Here is an 18860-nt window from a genome sequence, read left to right as displayed (position 1 = left end):
AGTCTTAATTTGGGAATTGAAGGAGGTAGCAATGGAGTCTTAAACTTTTCTACTCAAATTACAAGAGCCAGGTAAAAAGAGAATTAGTGCAGAATCTGGTATTTGAGTTTCCCGCGTTGATTTTTCTAAATTATTTGCCAAATTACAGGTTGTTTACTTTCTTCAGCTAAAGCACCATTCAGGGTTTGCCTTTGTCATTGCACAGTTTGTCCCTAGGTCATGGGAGCTGAGGCTGTGTGTAGGTGGCTGCAGGCCTGAGAGGTGTCAGTGATGGGGTGGAGCTGGGGGTGTTGGGAGAGGTTTGAGCAGACCCAGCTGGGCAGCACCATAGGGCTGCTGGGTAGGTATTTTTGGGAAGGAGAATGCTGAGCTCTTACTCAGAAATCCAGTGTAGGAGGCAGATGATCTCCTGAAGCCCTCTGCACAGAAAAGGAACCGGCTTTGGAGAGCATCATGGGTTTCTGCTGCTTCCTCAACTGGTCTCCCCAGTTCCAGGAAGGCAGAACAGGTCATTGAGAGGCACAGCTTGGGCTTCTGGATCGTGACACAGGAGCAAAGTGGTGGATGGGTCATGTCTGTGAACAACGAGGTGTGAGCAGCCCAGTGTAGGGCACAGGGTCCCCAACATGGTGGGTCTAGTGGCTCACTGCTAGGTCTGATTTAAGAAAGATACCCGGATAGGGCGATGTAAAAACCGTCTCTGGGTCCCCAAGGAAGGGTTGGGAGCTGAGTTGTACCCGCAGCTGGTCGGGAGCCGCAGGAACTCTCGTACGTATGGAGGGAGGGTATGGCATGGGGGCTGCCACGCTGTGACTCAAGAGCGTGATGGGTGGATGTGGGCCTCAAAGTGGGCCAGCTCTGCCCAGACCAGAGCATTGTGCTTCCTGCGGAGCATCCCTGGAGTCCGTGTGACTGTGTGGCCAGAGAGCATGGTCTTGGGGCAGGCAGATGACAAGAGGCCGCACCAGAATGGAAGTCGTCTGCATTTGGAGGCAGGAAGCAACACAGAACTCTCCCTGCAGTTGATAAGCCTACTCTTAAGGTGTCGCATGCTTCCCTGCACCTGCCTGCCCTATACCTTCTGGATCCAGGTGTCCTTTTGGAACTGGATGATCAGGAGCCAGAGGGGCCGGCAGTCTGGTACTCGTGCCTTGTGCATCTGGGTGGGCATTCTGGTACTCCTGCTTTAGACTTCCCGGTAGCCAGGCAGTGGGTACCTGGGAGGATGTTGCACCAGTCTGTGCGGGAGACCAAGAGAACTAAATACAGGATATCATGCACACTCATTAAAAAACAATACTGCAGAAAAGTTAGATTACATTGCTAGATAAAGTTATTTTTAATATGTCCATACCCCGTGTCAGTTTTCAATCTCGTGCGACCTGCCTACTGTATGATAGTGATGCATTTCAGAGCCATTAATCATTGTTTACCAACCTTTCCTGTTCGTAGGAACCCTATGTGTCTATTGTCTTTGCTAAATTCTTGATTTTCTGAGTTGAGGATTGGTTTTCCTTATACTTGTTTATATAGATGTTGCCCTGAAAATGTAAAACACACAGTAGTTACTTACTGAATATACTAGTGATATAGAGAACGAAAAGATGTCATCATCTTTAGAATAGAATGCCAGGCCCTCCTGGGCTCTGGGGTGTGTGCTGGTGATGGGCTAATGTTGATAACTGGTTGTTTGGGGGTGACGATAAAGCATCCAAAGCACATTGACTGTTTCCCCACAGCTTTCTTCATTGAGGAGAGGAGAGATCTTAATCAACTGTGCACGCCTCTTCACTCCAAACTATTACTCCTCGCATAGTTTTAACGATTACGATTACATTATGTTTCCTCCACAAGCAAGAATGTCTTTCCTCTTTACTTTTGAGGTGTATCTTTTTTTCTTTAACTCCTTTTTTTTTTTTTTTAAACTCCTTTAACTTTTTAAAAAACTGCTTTAAGGGAGGAAGAAAAGGAAAAGAACGGAAGAAAAAGAAAAGAAAATAGAAGGGCAAAGTCCTTCAGTATTTCCAGAAGCTGCCTGTATAGAAGAAAAAGGCCTGTGCAGTTAATACTCATGTGACTTGGCCTCAAGCACTTAATGGCCTCATTGTGTTTAGGTATAGAGCAGTGATTTCTCTGGAATTCCTAGAAAGGGAGGGGGAGCCCTCCACAAGGACAGAGGGGGATCACAAGGGACCCTGAGTATAGGTTTTTGTGTGAGGAGAAGCATATAGGACCCTTGGCCTGAAACTGGATGAAAACATTCTTTCTTAGATACATTTTAAAGTTTTAAAGTTGCATGAGTAATTTGTGATCTTTATTTTAAATAGTCAAACCCAGAAGTCGGTAGAGAGTGAAATTCCCACTTCACTTCTCATGGCCCTCCTTCGAGGTTGGTGTTTAGGGTTCTTTTGGCTCTTTTGTTCTGTGGAATTAACTAATTACTTTTTTATTGATGCATAATAGATAAACATAGTTTCAAGGTACATGAGGTAATTTAATGCATTCATGTAATTCTAAAGGTCAAATCAGTGTATTTGACATACTCACCACCTTAAATATTTGTCTTAACTTTAGAAACATTCAAATTCTTCTCTTCTTACTATTTTGAAGTGTACAATATTGTAGACTGTAGTCACTTTATTGATTTATTTAATTAAGTGTACTTATTTCAAGAATGAGCAGAAATAAGGCCTAGTATTGCATAAATCAATAAGGTGACCATGTGTTTGTACCCATTAATCAACTTTTTTTAATCCTCCATACCCCCTACTCTTCCCAGTCTCTGGTAACCACCAATCTACTCTCTGTCTTCATGAGATCTGCTTTATAGCTTGCACATGAGTGAGAACGTGTCATGTGTCTTTCTATGCCGGGCTTATTTCACTTAACATAATGTCTTCCATGTTAATGCATGCTGTTGCAAATGATAGAATTTCACTCCTTTTTTATGGTTGAATAGCACTCCACTGTGTATATGTACCACCTTTTTTTAATGAGTTCGTTGTTGTTGGACACTTAGATTGATTCTATATCTTGGCTATTGTGAATAATGCTGCAGTAAACATGGGAGTGCCGATGTCTTTTTGATACAGATCCTTTCTTTTGGGTATATACCCAGCAGTGGAATTGCTGGATCATATGATAGTTCTATTTCTAGTTTTCTGTGGAACCTCCATATTGTTCTCCGTAGGGGCTGCACTAATTTACATTCCCACCAACAGAGTACAAGGGGTCCCCTTTGGTACTCTTTCCCCAGTATCCATTATTCCCTTTTTGATAATAGTCATTTTAACTGGGGTGAGATGATATCTTGTTGTGGTTTTGATTTGTATTTCCCTGATAAATATTAGTGTTGTGCATTTTTTGGAAACACCTGTTGGCTATTTGTATGTCTTCTTTTAGAGATGTCTGTTCACGTTTTGCCCATTTTTTAAATCGGATTACTTGTTTTTTTGCTGTGGAATTGTTTGAACTCCTTATATATTCTGGTTATTAATCTCTTGTCAGATGAGTAGTTTGCAAATAGTTTCTCTCATTTTCTCTGTTTGGAATTCCTGGGTGCAGACACGCACAGATAGGCTGCTTTCCCCTTTTTATGGCAGTGTTGCCTATTCCTAGTGCTTAGCTCTTTGCCTTCTTTATTAAATACTTGCCTTCTGTGAGTGCTGTGTGAAGCACTCTGTGGGAATTGCATCATTTCATCCTTGCATGAGGTTGGTACTGTTTTGTTCTCAGTTTACAGTTGAGGAAATTGAGGCAGAGAGTGGCTGAGCGCTTGTACAGGCTGCCCCCACCCCAGCTGGTGGAGGCTGGGTTCTGAGCCACTTTCACAGCCGCCTCCCACAGACCAGAGCGCATGTCCCCGTGGCTCCTTTAGAGCTTTTGCATGCCTTCCAGGCTGCTTCCCATGCTGGAGGAGTACTGTGCTCTACTATATTTAAGTCGGCTCCTGTCCAGACATTTTTTCCATGAGTTCAGCAAAGATTTGAGCCACTTGGCCCTGTGCTAAGAGATGGGATACAGCAGTAATCAGGACAGATAGGGTCCTCGGCCTCAGAGCTACCTCTTCTTGGGGAAAGGACACAAAAAATGTTGGCAGGAAGAAGAACAGAACTAGCAAGCCTGATGTGTTCTGCAGAAGAAGAGGCAGCCAAGGGCTTAGCTATAGACCTGTGTGGAGAGAGTCTGGAGTGGGCCAGGCGGCGTGATACCTCAGGGTGGACAGGGCAGGACAGGGTGGATGGGGAGCCTTGATGCTCTGCGGAGGCGACTGGCAGGGGAAGGTGGAAGGCGACCCGGGCCACGGGTGTTTGAAAAAATTCCAAATACAAGGCAGAGAACATGCAAAGGCCATGAGGGAGGATAGAGTCTGAGAACCTGGAGGAGGCCAGGCTGGTGAGTGAGGTGACTCCAGCATGGGACAGCGGTGTCTGGGCAGCCTGGAGAGGAGGCAGGAGCCACACGGGTCAGGCCTGGCAGCTGTCACTGAAAAGTTGGGTGCATTTGAAGTACAGAGGGCAATGGTGTCATCTCAAGGGCTCCCCAGAGCTAGGGCTGGTTGAATGGGGAGCAGTGAGGATGCTTAGAGACAGGGCAGCTGAGTCCCAGTTCAGATGAGGGGCAAAGGCCTGGAGTTGGCAGCAGAGATGGAAGGGAGTGGATGGCCCTCAGATGCTTCTGCAGCCAATGAGCTGGGCTAGCGGATTGCATGGATGGAAGGCAGAAGAGAAAGTTGGGAATGGAGAACTCTTGTTTCTGCCTTGTACAGTTTGGTGGGTGCCATGAACTGGGGGAGAGGAGGGATTTGGGCAGGCACATTTAGGTTGCTTCCAGTTTTTCTGTATTAAAGTGTGTAGTAATCATTTTGTGTGTGTATGTGTGTATGTACACGTGTGCATGCATGTGCGTCATTCTGTAGGATAAGCTATTCCAAGTAGGATGCCTGTGCCTAAGACTAAAGTCTGAAAACTGCTGCCCCCGCCCCAGCAGGCCTCCTCACGCCTGTACAGTATGATCCCACCTCTGGTTTAGGGGAGCCCTGTTGTTGTTGGCCATCCTCAACTCTGGGTAGTCCCAGTCCTTTTAATTTTCAGCTATTGATTATAGCTCATGTGTTTGTTTGTCTATGTCTCCCTGGTTCCTAGTGAAGTTTAGTGTGTTTCACATGTCTGTTTTGCAAATTGTTTGTTTCTATCCTCTCCCCATTTTTATGTTGGGCTGCTTGTCTCCTATCTCTTATTTCAGTAAAGAAGAGATTAAATGCAGATTGTTGGCTGCGTGGTAATGGAAATATTTTGTCCCAAGGCTTTTTGCCTGTCTTTTGATTTGTGTATAGGGTCTTTTGATGAGCAGAAGTTAGTTTTTCCTTCATGGCTTCTAGGTTAAGAATCTTGCTTATGAAGATCTTCCTCACTCAGATTTTGTAACATTATTCTTCTGTACTATCTCTTAGTAGTTTAGTAGTTCTTGTAATGTTTAAGGCACATATGGGAGGTGAGGATATGACCGTTGGATCTTAGTGAGCATAAGCTGCCAGCTATCCATGATCTTATTTTTAATTTATGTGTCATCATTCACCTCTGGCTGCATTCTCTTACCGTATTCTGTGGATGGACATGTCTGTTCCTGTATCTGTAAATCAGCAAGCTGAGTTCCTTGAAGACAGAGCCTTCCTTGGGATGATTTTGCTTTAACTCACTGATGTGGAGGTGGAGTGGCCATCAGTAATGTGAAGGCTTCCCTTTAAAGAAGGTGGTGCGTTTCTAACCCTTCTGATCTTCTTTTGGGTTCCTCAAAAATTTTTTATTTTCTTCAAAGGGTCTCTTGTATATTCTTAAGTGTGTTGTTTTGATTGCTTCTGCGAATTAAATAATTTTCACCATTAGACTTCCTAGGTGTCTTGGAGCTGCTGTGCAGAAGGGCTGGGAAAGGTTTGTAGCTTGCTCTGGGATCTCAATCTTATTAAACGTTCAGATCGGTTCTGATTATTTTTCAGTGCATGGTCTTACATTTCATCTGTAAATAGTGACAGTGTATTAGTCTGTTCTTGCACTGCTATAAAGAAATACTTGAGACTGGGTAATTCATAAAGAAAAGAGGTTTAATTCACTCCTGATTCTGCAGGCTGGACAGGAAGCATGGCAGCATCTGCTCGGCTTCTGAGGAGTCCTCAGGAAACCTACAATCAAGGTGGAAGGCGACGGGGGAAGCAGACACGTTTTATATGGCTGGAGGAAGAGGAAGAGAAGTGGGGGGAGGTGCCACACACTTAAACAACCATGTCTCGTGAGAACTCCATCACAACAGCACCACGAGGATGGTGCTAAACCATTCATGAAGGATCCACTACCACGGTCCAGTCACCTTCCACCAGGCTCCACCTCCAACACTGGGGGTTACACTTTGACATGAGATTTGGTGGGGACACAGAACCAAACCATATCAGATGGTTTTTAAAAATCTTTTTCAATTCAACATTTACACCTTGTTTCTGTTTCTTACTTCACTATATTTTCTAGACCCCTAGAACAGTTATGGCTGATACAGACATTGTAAGCTTTCTGGCCCTAATTTTAGTGGGGACGTCATTTGTGCTGCTTCATTATGTGTGCCACTTGCCTGCTGGAAGTTTTGGATAGATGCCTTTTTTCAGGTTAAGGGGGTTCCTTATTTATATCTCATCACTAAAATCTTTAATTCCTGGCATGCAGGGGATTTTAAAAGAAATTCTATTTTCTTCTGTGCTTTGGATTTCAGGCTCACTCTTGTAGATTTTCTTTTCCCTAAAAGGAAATGAAAAATCTGTTCCAGCAAGTGATTGAAAGAATCAAAATGAACAGAAACTTTACAATTATTGCAAAAGTTTTCTATTTTTTTCCCCTTATCATACAAATTATATTTTATTAAAATCACAAACTATGTGGCAGAGATTCATACATCCAGGTAGCTGTTGACTTGCATCTTGGCTCTGCCATTGGTAACTGTGTGGCCTTGGCGTATAATTACCATCTCCTAGCCTTGGTTTCTGCATCTGTAAAATGGGGTAACACTGCCACCTCAAAGGACTGACATTTAGTTGTTCTTAATTAAAAACCGCCAATCTTTGCATGTTATGTTTTGTGACTCACAGGCCTTTACTGCCTTCAATTTGATCTTCAAAAAACCCTCCCATGAGAGATTGTAAAGCATTTGGTAAGATTCTGACAGGTAATAGGTTGTCAATCAAGGGTGGCTGCTATTGCCCTGAGCACAGTTATCATGGTGGCATCATCTGGAGAGTCAGGAATGGCTGCAAGCCCTGGGATTCTAGTCCCAGGGATCCTGTATGCTCGGTTATGGAGTAAAGACACGTGCCCACTCTTGTTTCAGTGTAGCTTGTGTAGCACGTGGTGCCATGGTAAAAATACTCGTGTGTGTTTGCAGATTTGACTCTTCTGGATGAATAGTGGCGTGTATTTTTGTGCCAAGTACACACTGTTTTAACTACTTTCGCTTTAGGGTGCATTTTACTAAATGATAAGTAATTCTCCTTTAATGATCTGTGATTGACCATCTTACCACTTATTTTGTTAGTTTTAGGATTATTCCACCTGGTTCTAAGAAAAAAATGCTTGAATTTAGATAGATACATACTGCATTTCATTTATAAAATTGTTTTGGATATTTATATTACTTTTAAGAGAATTAATTCTTATGATGTTTAATCTTTCCATTCGAGAACTTAGCGTGTTTCCATTCATTTAGGTATTTTTATATCTCCTAAGTAAGTGCTGTAATATTTTATGGTTTGTATAAGATTATTCTTAGGGCTAGCCTAAAATATGCATACCTATGTATGTAAGCTATTGTGAGTGTGGTCTTTTCTGTAGGTTTTCTGCTTAGTCGCTGTTCTGTGCGTGTGTCCTCCGCTGCCTCTCTCCGCTCTGCTGGCCTTTGGCTAGTTTTAGAGCAGTGTGCTGCCTCTTTCAGGTAGGCAGCCTCTGACCTCCGTGTGCGTCTGGCCTGCATGGCCGTAGGGGGAAGCACGCTCTCTGGCTAACCCATCTTTGTGCTTGCTGGGCTGGTGGCTCCTGGAGGCCCCGCACTAAGGATTATTGGGCCTGTTGGTCCTGCTTGACCCTGAAATTGAAACCCAGGTGGAATCTGGGCCTGTTTACACATTTTGGCTAAGTTTTGTTGGTTTCACTGATGGTGGCAGTCAGAAGCTGCTCCTGGGGTGTCCGTGCTCTGCCCCCTGGCCATTCACTGTCTCTATGGCCCTCTCCTGGTGTCTGTCGGTGGACAGGTTAGTGAGGGAAGAAGGACCTTCCTAGGATTGGGCCAGATGAATGGGTCTCTGGCAGCTGAGTTGCTGCTGAGCCTTTCTGTATGTTTGGTGATTTGAAAGTACAACCGCTCTCCTATTCCACAGCTTGTGCATCTTTGGGTTCCACATCCTTGGATTCAACTAACCATGGATAAAAATATTCACCCCCCCCCAAACAATCAAATACAACAATAAAACAAATTCAAATCAAAACAATACAGCATAAAAGCTATTTACATAGCATTTACGTAGTGTCAGGTATTGTAATTAATCTGGAAATGTTTTAAAGTGAATGGAAGTGTGTAGGTCATATCCAAATACTATGCCATTTTATAACAGGGACTGGAGCATCCTCTGATGGATTTTGGTGTTTCTGGGGTCCTGGAACCGGTCCGCCATAGGTGCTGAGGGATGATGTTGGCAACGAGGTGGGATGGTTTTTGTTTTTGCTTCCATCTGCTGCCCGCTTCTGTGGGCCTCCTGTTCTATCATCTTTACCAGGAAAGGAGCTGTGGCTGCTGGATTTGCGTTACTGAATGAAGATGCTAGAAGATATACCTGATAAAAGTGGTGTGAAGTTTGGCTTTTTTTTTTGAGGCAGAGTCTCACTCTGTCACCCAGGCTGGAGTGCACTGGTGTGATCTCAGCTCATTGCAGCCTTTACTTTCTGGGCTCAAGCGATCCTCTCACCTCAGCCTCCTGAGTAGCTGGGACTACAGGCACCCACCACCACACCCAGCTAATTTTTTTAAAAAAGGTTTTTATTTGTAGAAACAGTGTCACACTATATTGCCATAACTGGTCTCGAACTCCTGAGCTCAAGCAGTCCTCTAGCCTTGGCTTCCCAAATTGTCGGGATTACAGGCCTGAGCCACTGTGCCCGGCCTGTATTTCATAGTTAATTGTTGTTTCAGCTTTAAGCTGTCCACAGGTCCTGGCAATAGCATTCTGACATTTTATAATTACTTTTTAGAAATGTTCCTTTTAATTCCATTCTGTTTACATATTTCTCAATTTGTCTTCATAAGCACCCTCTTACTCTGGGAAAACACAGTCGTCTTTAAGTCGCTGATATCAGTACAATACGGAGCTTAATTTTTTTTTTTAACTAAAAGTATTCTGTCCCCTTCTGAGAAGGCCTAGACTTCACTCCGGAGCTCTGTGGCTGAACAGGCTGAACACCCTCGTCATGAAAGTTAGGATTTGTTGAGTGTCTAAATAGTCACTGTTATTACTCTAAATATTTAGTGTGAGAAAGCTAGACAGAAGGAAAACTTTATATTAGCTCAGGAATTTTTGGAAGATATCAAAGATACTAAACAGAAATCAAAAGGCCCTTTGTTTCTGGGATATTTTGAAAGTAAGTTAAGACATTATTTGTTTTTCCCCAGGTTAATATATTCTTTAAGATCTCAAGTTTAAGTCGTATCTAATGGGAAACTGCTTAAGAAATCTCTCCTGACTGATAGGGAAATAGCTGAGTGAGTCCTTTAGACTCTGTAACTTCTGTCCAGTGGTCCAGGTCAGCGTGTGAAGTGTGCTGGTCTGCTCTCGGGGTGTTGGTGGTCTGGGCGTCGGTGCCAGATGAGGCCACTGTAAACAGAGCCGAGAGGTTGTGTTTGCAGCAGGCTTTCCCCTGTGTGTTGATGGGCGAGCACTGAGGTTATTGAGGAGGTATTGTATCTTACTAACTCTTCAGTTTATCAGGTTCAAAGATCATGTTGTCTTTATTTTGTCAACTGTAAAGACTAACATCAACTTCCTAGAAAGTGGACAAAAATGGATGAAGTGGTGATGGGTTTGATAAAACAAGTATATTTCACTTTACCTCAATGATGTATTTAATTTATCGTGCCCATGAGAAAAAGCAAACCTTTCTTTTTTTTTTTTTTTTTTTTTGAGACACAGTCTCGCTCTGTCCCCCAGGCTGGACTGCAGTGGCCGGATCTCAGCTCGCTGCAAGCTCCACCTCCCGGGTTTACGCCATTCTCCTGCCTCAGCCTCCCGAGTAGCTGGGACTACAGGCGCCCACCACCTCGCCCGGCTAGTTTTTTGTATTTTTTAGTAGAGACGGGGTTTCACCGTGTTAGCCAGGATGGTCTCGATCTGCTGAGCTCGTGATCCGCCCGTCTCGGCCTCCCAAAGTGCTGGGATTACAGGCTTGAGCCACCGCGCCCGGCCTAAAAGCAAACCTTTCAAGCACATGTCTTACGTTTGAAGCCACATGCCTGAAGATGCATTAGGAAGTGGTCCTGGGCATTTGAATCAGAATTGAGGAAAAGATTAGGCTCTCTAGAGATGGGACACACATCAGGATATGAGAATTAGGGGTGATTCATATGCTGTTGTGACAGTGACCCGAAGTCCGTTTCCCAGTGTTCCCATTGCCATGTTATAGACCCTTATACCTGTTTGACCATGCACCCTTTTTTCTTATCTTGTAGTCATTAAGTTACTAGAACTTAGAAATATTCTAGTGGACACAGTCATCTTGATACTTTCCAAACTTCCAAATTCTTTGAAAGGGTTAAAGCAGATACCCTTAATAAAATGCTTTTGCATAGGCAGGTGATGTTCAACTTTGATCAGTCTCATAATCGTGTATCACATATCTCCCCTTTTGGTCCTAAAAAGACCAGCATCCCCTGTAAACATTGGCAAGCTTCATAGCTTGCAGGTGGCTGGTGTGTTTCACACCTGAAAATGGGAGGATTATTTGGCGTGTTGTAGTTAATGATGACTATACATTTGTTTAACATTTGCTGTACGTTGGACCCTGTCCTAAGCCTTTACATGCATTAGCTCATTTAATCCTAATAAAAGCTCCGTGAGAGAGATACTATTTTCATGCTGATTTTATAGCTGGGAACACTGAGCCCCAATGACTCAATAATTTACCCAGACATCAGGCGCTAAGGGGTGGCATCTGGAGATGAACCAAGACTCTCTGGAACCTGGATTCTTAGCAAGCATGTTCAGCAGGACCTGTTTTTAAAAAACAGCCATTTGAGGCCGGGCGCGGTGGCTCAAGCCTGTAATCCCAGCACTTTGGGAGGCCGAGACGGGCAGATCACAAGGTCAGGAGATCGAGACCATCCTGGTGAAACCCCGTCTCTACTAAAAAATACAAAAAACTAGCCGGGCGAGGTGGCGGGCGCCTGTAGTCCCAGCTACTCGGGAGGCTGAGGCAGGAGAATGGCGTGAACCCGGGAGGCGGAGCTTGCAGTGAGCTGAGATCCGGCCACTGCACTCCAGCCTGGGTGACAGAGCGAGACCCCGTCTCAAAAAAAAAAAAAAAACAGCCATTTGATGACTATAGTTGCACACTAGTCTTCTTATTTCTGGGCCCAGGACTTCTTGATGTTAGGTAAGAGGCAGGGGCAGGTTTCATTTTCATCATTATTTAACAATTAGGAAAATGTAGCTTCTGACTCCTTCATGGAGGAATCCGTTGAGAGCACCCACGTTGTAGGCAGGGGACCTCCTCTAGCACAACAGCGATAGGAGGATCCTGGATGGCACCCTTACTGCATACCAGTCACACTGCTAAGTCATTCTCTCTGTGTTTCATTTAAACGTGTTGAAATCCAGTGGCATTCCAATGCAGGGTATTAAAATCCTCAGTGAGGTGGGTTTCATCCCCATGCTCTGCAGTGGGACCAGAGCCTGGGAAGACCAGTGAGTTGCCCAGGTCATTACAGAGTCTCCTCCGGCAGGGGTTTGAATTGGTCTCCACCCTCTTCTCCACACCTGGAACACCTGTGAACTGAGGGCTCCATGCCTTGAGCTCTCAGTTCATAGGACTTGAATGATGAATCAAAGATCAGAGCCAGAATTGGAACCCCAGGTCTGCCTGCTCTGCAGCCCTCTCGTGGAACACGTGTGCGCCATGCAGAGTGCCCAGCAGGGTCTCTGCTGAGAACAGTAGCAGGGACTGTGGGCTGGGACTGGGTCTGACGTGGAGGCAGGTCCCTGCTGGGTAGACTGAAGGGTTGTAGCCTGGGAGGACCCTGACCTGGGCCCGAAGTGAATTCTAGGGAACTTTGCCTTGCTAGAGGGCAAAGGTCTGTGTGCTTTGTACCCCGCCTGCATTGGAGGCAGCGTGCTTTGGAGACACAGAGATGTGTGGGCAGAGCGGAGAGCCCAGGGCATCTTCCCTCTGTCCTCTGTCTCTGGGCATCACGTGGCAACTGGAAACCTACATCTTATGGAGTCACGTCCTTGTTTTGTTCTTCAGAACACTCTTTTAAATGATCTTCTTGGAGAAAAATATTCTTTCATGTCTGTTTTAAAAGTTTTATTCCTGGGCTCAGAATATAAGTTCATTTGTATAAATTCTATGGAAGTTCAGTGATGGCCCCTTTGACTTTCCAGCTTTGGCGCTGACCACAATGCTGAGCAGGAAGCAGCAGCCACAGGCCCAGTGACTGGTGGCTCAGTGACCAGCAGCCCAGTGACCGGCAGCCAGGTCCTCACCTGGGTCCTCTCAGTGAAACCAGGGTGGCTGCCCCAGCAGACAGCGCTGCGGAGCCAACTCCTGACAGGTAAGCCCTATGCATGACACTAGTCACTAGCACCTTTCTTTGCAGGAGAGTTGCCTCTTCAGTATTGATTAAGGTGGTCAGTGAATGCGTGTCACTGTAGGTAGAGGCCTGATACTAGAACCTTTATTCCAAGGCTCCCAAAGGGAGCCTCTCTCTCTCTGTCCTCTCTCTCCCTCTCCTCCTTGACTCGGCTCTGCCTGGGAACACCGGGCTGAATCGCGTAGGGACGGGAGGGCCTGGGCTGCAGCAGAGCCACGCTGTGCAGACTCTCCTTGCGGGCATGCCTCTGGGCCTCACTGGTCTCCCTCTGCCCTTCCATGCGGTGGGGGTAATGCTGCCTGCCTCCCGGGTCACTCTGGGCGCCCCTCGTGAGCCTCAGGAGTTGGTAGCTGTTGTTCTGAAGGTGGGCTAGAACACAGTGCGGGAGGGTCTTGACCCATGCCTTGTTGCTGATGTGTGTGTTAGTGTGCCCCTGCCTCAGTCAGCACTGAGATTGGGGACCCTGTAACTAACGGAGGCCCGGGGCAGTGTTGGCGCCCTTGCCTTCCCTCGGCATGTCAGCCTCAGGTGGCCCTTTCTGGGAATGGACCTTCTCTTTGTCGTGGTCGGCCCTGGGTATGGGATTCGTACAGTGCCTTTGGCAGGTCCGAGATGGTAGCTGCAGATGCAGGCAGGGAGCTGAGGCCAGAACGGCTTCAGCACAGAGACCTGCCGGAGCCTTTGCCTGCAGAGGGGAGGATGCTGTTAGCTCGGGCTTCCCCGCAGTATCCCGCAGGCTGGCTGGCTACACAGCGGAAGCTTGTTTTCTTCCAGTTCTGGAGGCTGGAAGTCTGAGGTCAGGGTGACAGCTGAGTTGGTTCCTCCTGAGGCCTCTCTCCTGGGCTTGCAGATGGCTGTCTTCTCGTGGTGTCCTCACCTGCTCTTCCCTCTGGACCTGTCTGTGTCCTGTAAGGACACCAGTTGTATTGGATTAGGGCCCACCTTTGTGACCTGGTTTTAACTTAGTGACCTCTGTAAAGACTCTGTCTCCAAATACAGTCACATTCTGAAGTGCTGGGGGTTAGGGCTTAACACAGGAATGTTTGGGAACACAGTTCAGCCCAGGTCAAAGGCCTGAAGGGAGGCTGAGGGACCTGGATCCTGCTGGTCACCTTCCCTCATATCCACACCCTTGGTAGGAAGTTTCTGGGCTGTCTTTTCCCAAATGTCTGCCTTGTGTTAGCTTTGTGTTAGATGCCGAGTGACATTTTACACATCCCCTTCTAAATTCAAAAGGTGCACATGTGGACATTTTCCTTCTTCTCGCCAGACAGCTCACACTGCCGTTGCTTTTTATCTGAGAGTGTGTGCCCCTGCATAGAGAGGGTCCTGGCGCCAGTGAGGAGGGGGAGCTGGAGCCTCCTGCAGCTCCCGCCCTGGTCATGCATGAACTGTGACCTCCCCCAACATCCACTGCCTTGCCGGGGAAGTGGGCTGTGCTGTTGGGATGGACTGTCTTTTGTAAAACAGGTCCTTTGCCCTCCTCCTCACAGCGTAGGTAAGTGAAGGTAGCAGACCTCCCTATCTCAGAATGGATCAGAGAAAAAGCCACCTCTTTGTGACCGGTGGTAGCTCTACCCTTCCATGTCTGAGACCCAGGGCAGGGCTCTAGGGCAGCTGGGGCCCTCGTCTTGCCTCTTGCTCATTGCAGATGATGTGCAGTGCCTGAACCATCAGGCAGGTGTGTGAGCTGCAGGAAGGCGGCCCTGCGATGCTGCGACAGGGAATGCCATGCTCACAGGCAGGTGGTTGCCCTCCTCGGACCCTCCTGCCCCTTTGTGCATTGCCCAAGATCCTTCATTGGTGACGTAGATTTGTTCTGAGTGATGCTCAGATTCCTCGAGATTTGGGACGAGTTTTCTTTCTGGCAAGGCTTTACAGTGATGAAGAGACATATCTGAAAATGGCAAAAAGCCATCTCTCATCAGCCCCAGCGCCCACTTCCTGGATCACCTGACAGCCTTGCGCTTCCAGCCTTTTCTTACTGGCCATGTCATTCAAAGGGAACTCTCCTTCCCAGCCTCTCCATTCCAATTGCCTGATTAGGGACTGCTAGGCATGAACATGGCATTGAAACAAAACTTCGTTTCCCACTTAGTCTTTGTGTTTTTGGCTTGAAATCTGATGATCACTGGCAGCTTATGGAGCAGGTCCACCTGTGTGGTGGCTCCACTCGGTGGGGTGCCTCCTCCGTCCTCCAGGAGGGAGACGCTGAGTCTGTGGCCATCTGTGGCCCCATTTGACAAGTTTGAGTCCCTCGAGGGGTCAGCAGGTATTGAATGAGGCATGGCCTTCCAGGGAGTGCTCTGGGAAGTAGTTTCCAAACTTCGTAAGCCATGAAACCTTTCCTTGACTTGGGACTCTCAGATGGGCTCCCCCATGTCCATCAAGTGAATGAGTGAACGTGCGCACCCATTTGGTACCTGGCACTGTCCAAGTGCTGGGGCAACATGGTCACAAGATGGCCCCAGCTCCTGCCTGCAAGGAATGTATTTCTGGTAGAAAGATATCCTATTAAGAGCTCACATTTTGCTTGACCTAACAGTTGAAGCCCAATCCCCTGGGGTTTCAGAAAGCTGCTACAAAACAAAATAATAGAGTCTGAGAAGAACTAGTTATTGTCAGAGTAGACTTCAGTTTGCAGAGTGTCTAGATGAAGGCACCCAGGCCTGGATGTGATGGGGCCTGAGGTGGGAATCCCAGACCCTGTAGTGACGGCTTTGGCACTAGACTTGGGAGAATCAGCTGGGCCCTCAGGGCACCCCTCCTACCATTCTTCACTGCTCACTGCCTCTAAAAGCCAGCCCTGTTTGTTTTGGGGTCAAGGAGGGAGAGGCAGAAATATGCAGATGATCCTAATGGTCTCAGTGTCTATTCATTAGCTCTTGGTCCCAAAGAGACCTCCGAGTGTTTCCCTCGTTCCTGTGATTCCTTGGGGACCATAGCTTAGCTTTCCTCTGTCCCCATTTTTGGTTACTTGTCTTGTTCTCATGGGAGAAGTTTTAGGGGTTTCCTGGGGTTCAAAGCATCACATCCCCAAACTCAGTGTGCATGCAGCAGCTTCTGCCTTGTGGGGCCCGGCCTCAAGGAAAGAGCTCTGCCTCCTGCTCACGGCCAATGGAGACCGGCCCAGCTGTGATGGTACAGCTCTTGCTGGGCTTTTACTCACACAGGAGTGCAACTCTCATGGCCCTGCTCACCCTTGGGATGCAGTCAGGGGAGGGCTCATTATTATGACACCAATCTACCTTAGCGACACAGAGCTTGGCTAAGGGTAGAGACCATTTCTCTGCCCAGATGCTCCGATGCATGGTTCTTTCCCATTTATGGGAGAGTTTGAACTAAAAAACTTTCAGAAACCAACCAAGAATGGTATGCCTTTCACCTTTCTCTTTCCAAGGGCAGGAAACTTCTACAGTTGTGCCATACAACCGTTTTGCTCCTCAAGGTCCCATAGCCTTTCCCGAAGGAAAGTTCTTTCAGAAACTCTTATGTACCTTGATGTTGCCTCAGCCTTCCTTTTTTGACATCCTCTCAACTTTTGGCTTCTGTAACTTGAGCCTCCCTGGTTCTGTTTATCCTTTTCTATTTTTGTAGCCCCTTATTTTTCCCCCCTAATAACTTTGCTTCACTGTCCTCCGCATAGGAGAGCCCTCTCGCATTCTTCTGTGGAGTTCTTATTGTCTTGTTTCTGCCTCACTTGGGGCACTTAACCTGCACACCCTGACTCTGTGGTTTTGTGTGAACTTCTCCTCACTGGACTGTGCAGGGAAGCTTGGGTCAGGCGTCATTCATGCCCCTTGGCATCCTTGATCAACCAGCGAGATATCTCAACAGTTTATTTAAGTAAAGTGTCTTTAAACAGAAACACATAAAATGAGGTTACGTATTGATTGGTTGTTGAAAATGTGATCAGCTCATAGAAACCTAACTCTGTATTTCCCCTAGGGCCAGAGACTCACCATTCAGTAATTCAGTGTTTGAGGTGACTTTAAAGCCCTTAACTGTACCACAAATAAGGAGAATCGCTCCACTTGTTCTTGGTCACACCAAATTCCTTGATATCCTCCTGCCCCCAAATTGTTTTCATTCTTTTTTTTTAACCAGCTCAATTTAGATATAATACATTGAGCAGAATAAACTGCACATATTTAAAATGTGCAAATGGATGCATTTTGACATATGTGAAACCATCATCAAGTAACCAAGGTAATGAAAATATTCATCACTTCCCACACTTCCCGGTGCCCCTTTGCAGTTCTTCTTTCCCACCCTTTCACCGATCTGTTTTCTCTCAGTATAGATTGCTTACATTTCCTAGAGTGTTGCATAAAGGAATCAATTTATTTTATCTGGCCTCTGGCTATTTATTTTGAGATTCGTCTATCAATAGTTCACTCCTTTTTAATGCTGAGTAGTGTTCCATTGTATAGATGCATCCCAGTTGGCTCATTCATCCACTTCTTGATGGACATTTGGCTTGTTTCCAGGTTTTTGCTGTTTCAGACACAGCTTCTGTAGATTGCTTTCTTTCTGTATCTGAACTTCTCTCTAGGCTTCTAGGAAAGTGGTGTCCTTCCCTTTTTCTTTCTTTGTGGATTGGATTTCTTCCTGCTGAGGTCCTGGGCATCTGGTTTGGACATGGCCGTGGGTCTACCTGGAGTCTGAGCTCTGGCCTGATACAGGGGGGTAGGAGTGGTGAGGAGGGCAGTGTCCAAGGCAAGCCAAGGCCGGGGCGTGGCGCCTCTCTCGTAGGTCAGCGAGCTCTCGGTCCCCGTGGGTCACTGCCTTCATTAATTCTTGGCGAGTCTGATCTGCAGGCTTGGGGGCCAAGCAAGCCACTGTGGACCCTCAGAGTGTACCCTTATTTATTGACTCCATTCTCGTCATAGGTGGGTAGAGATGATTCCTGGGAGAGCTGTCCTCAGACAGCCCAGGCTGTGATTTGGAAGGGCCCATCCATCCTTCTGACCGTTGGTGAGTTATTTTGGGACCCAGGAGATGAGTGCAGGCTTGATGCTTAGACCTAGGGTAATTTGTTGCCCAGAGTGTCTGCTATCTTTTCTCTCCTTCTAAAGTGGCTGGCATAATTAGATTGGGGACTTGCGTATCTTTTGTGATGTACAAACTTGTCTCTTCTGGTATTGACAACAGGCTGTTTGACTTCACAGATGGGGGTGGGCGTGGGAAACCTAAGCGTGATACTCATCTATATGGTTCTCTCTGCGGTTGGTTATTAGAATTGTGGGACTGCGTTCCCTAGCACTTCTACTTGTCTTGCCCTAAGAGAGACTCTCGGCAGGCTCAACGTGTGCTGTGATCATTGGAGCTTCTATTGAACAGGATTGCCCTGAAATGGAGGGAGAGTGGCAGCCGTTGGGTATCTCTTCCGTGTGCGCACCTGCTTAGGTGGAAGACAAGAAATGGTACAGGAAAGCCCCTTTCATTTTATTTATTTTGGTCTTTGTCCAGCATTTGAAGTTAACTCAACTTTTCAGAAAGGTTTTATATATGAGTGGTGAGAGCAGAGTCGACCAAGATGTTGCTTATGATCATCCTTGAGATTTATGATTAAAAAAAGAAGATAAAATTTGCAAAGAACTTGCTGCCTTGGCAGCTCCCAAGAGAATTCAGTTCCTGAGGTTGAGAGGGAGCTGGTTTTAGGGTGCTTTCCCACGGAGAGCTGCCGGAGGGCTTCTCTGTGCTCCTGTAGACAATCTGCAGGCCAGACATTCCAACTGTCTTCATGAAATAGGTTCTGCTTTTTTCTTTGCCCCCACCCGGGAGAGTGGGACCAGCCTGGCAGCAATCTCACCAAGGGAGTAGCAGGATCAACAGGCTGTTACAGTCTGTCCTAAGTTGAAAAGAAGATTAATTTTTTTTAAGTTACAGTTTCAATTAAAGGAAGATGGAGGAATGTAATAACATGCGATGAGATTTATGATAAGAAGTACAAACTCTGCTTGAATACC

General features: G+C 46.5%; 1 protein-coding gene across 8 annotated transcripts in view; it reads left to right on the top strand.

Annotated features, from left to right (window-relative positions):
* GRB10 (growth factor receptor bound protein 10) overlaps positions 1-18860 on the top strand; it is a 203889-nt gene that overhangs the window by 24129 nt on the left and 160900 nt on the right. For 3 of the 8 annotated variants that reach the window (XM_050785576.1, XM_050785580.1, XM_050785567.1), the window contains exon 2: positions 12680-12849. The exons of 1 other annotated variant lie outside the window; for it this stretch is intronic. Coding sequence is in view for 2 of the 7 variants with exons in the window: in XM_050785580.1 (XP_050641537.1) it covers positions 12680-12849 (170 nt within the window). In the remaining 5 variants the exon portion in view is untranslated. Of the gene's footprint in view, positions 1-12233; positions 12850-17780; positions 17866-18860 lie in introns of those variants that run through there. 4 more of the 8 variants (XM_050785568.1, XM_050785574.1, XM_050785573.1 and 1 more) reach the window with 4 other exon arrangements.

This window comes from Macaca thibetana, chromosome 3 (genome assembly GCF_024542745.1).
Source record: "Macaca thibetana thibetana isolate TM-01 chromosome 3, ASM2454274v1, whole genome shotgun sequence".
Classification (NCBI taxonomy): Eukaryota; Metazoa; Chordata; class Mammalia; order Primates; family Cercopithecidae; genus Macaca; species Macaca thibetana.
This window is presented reverse-complemented; position numbering and strand designations above follow the sequence as displayed.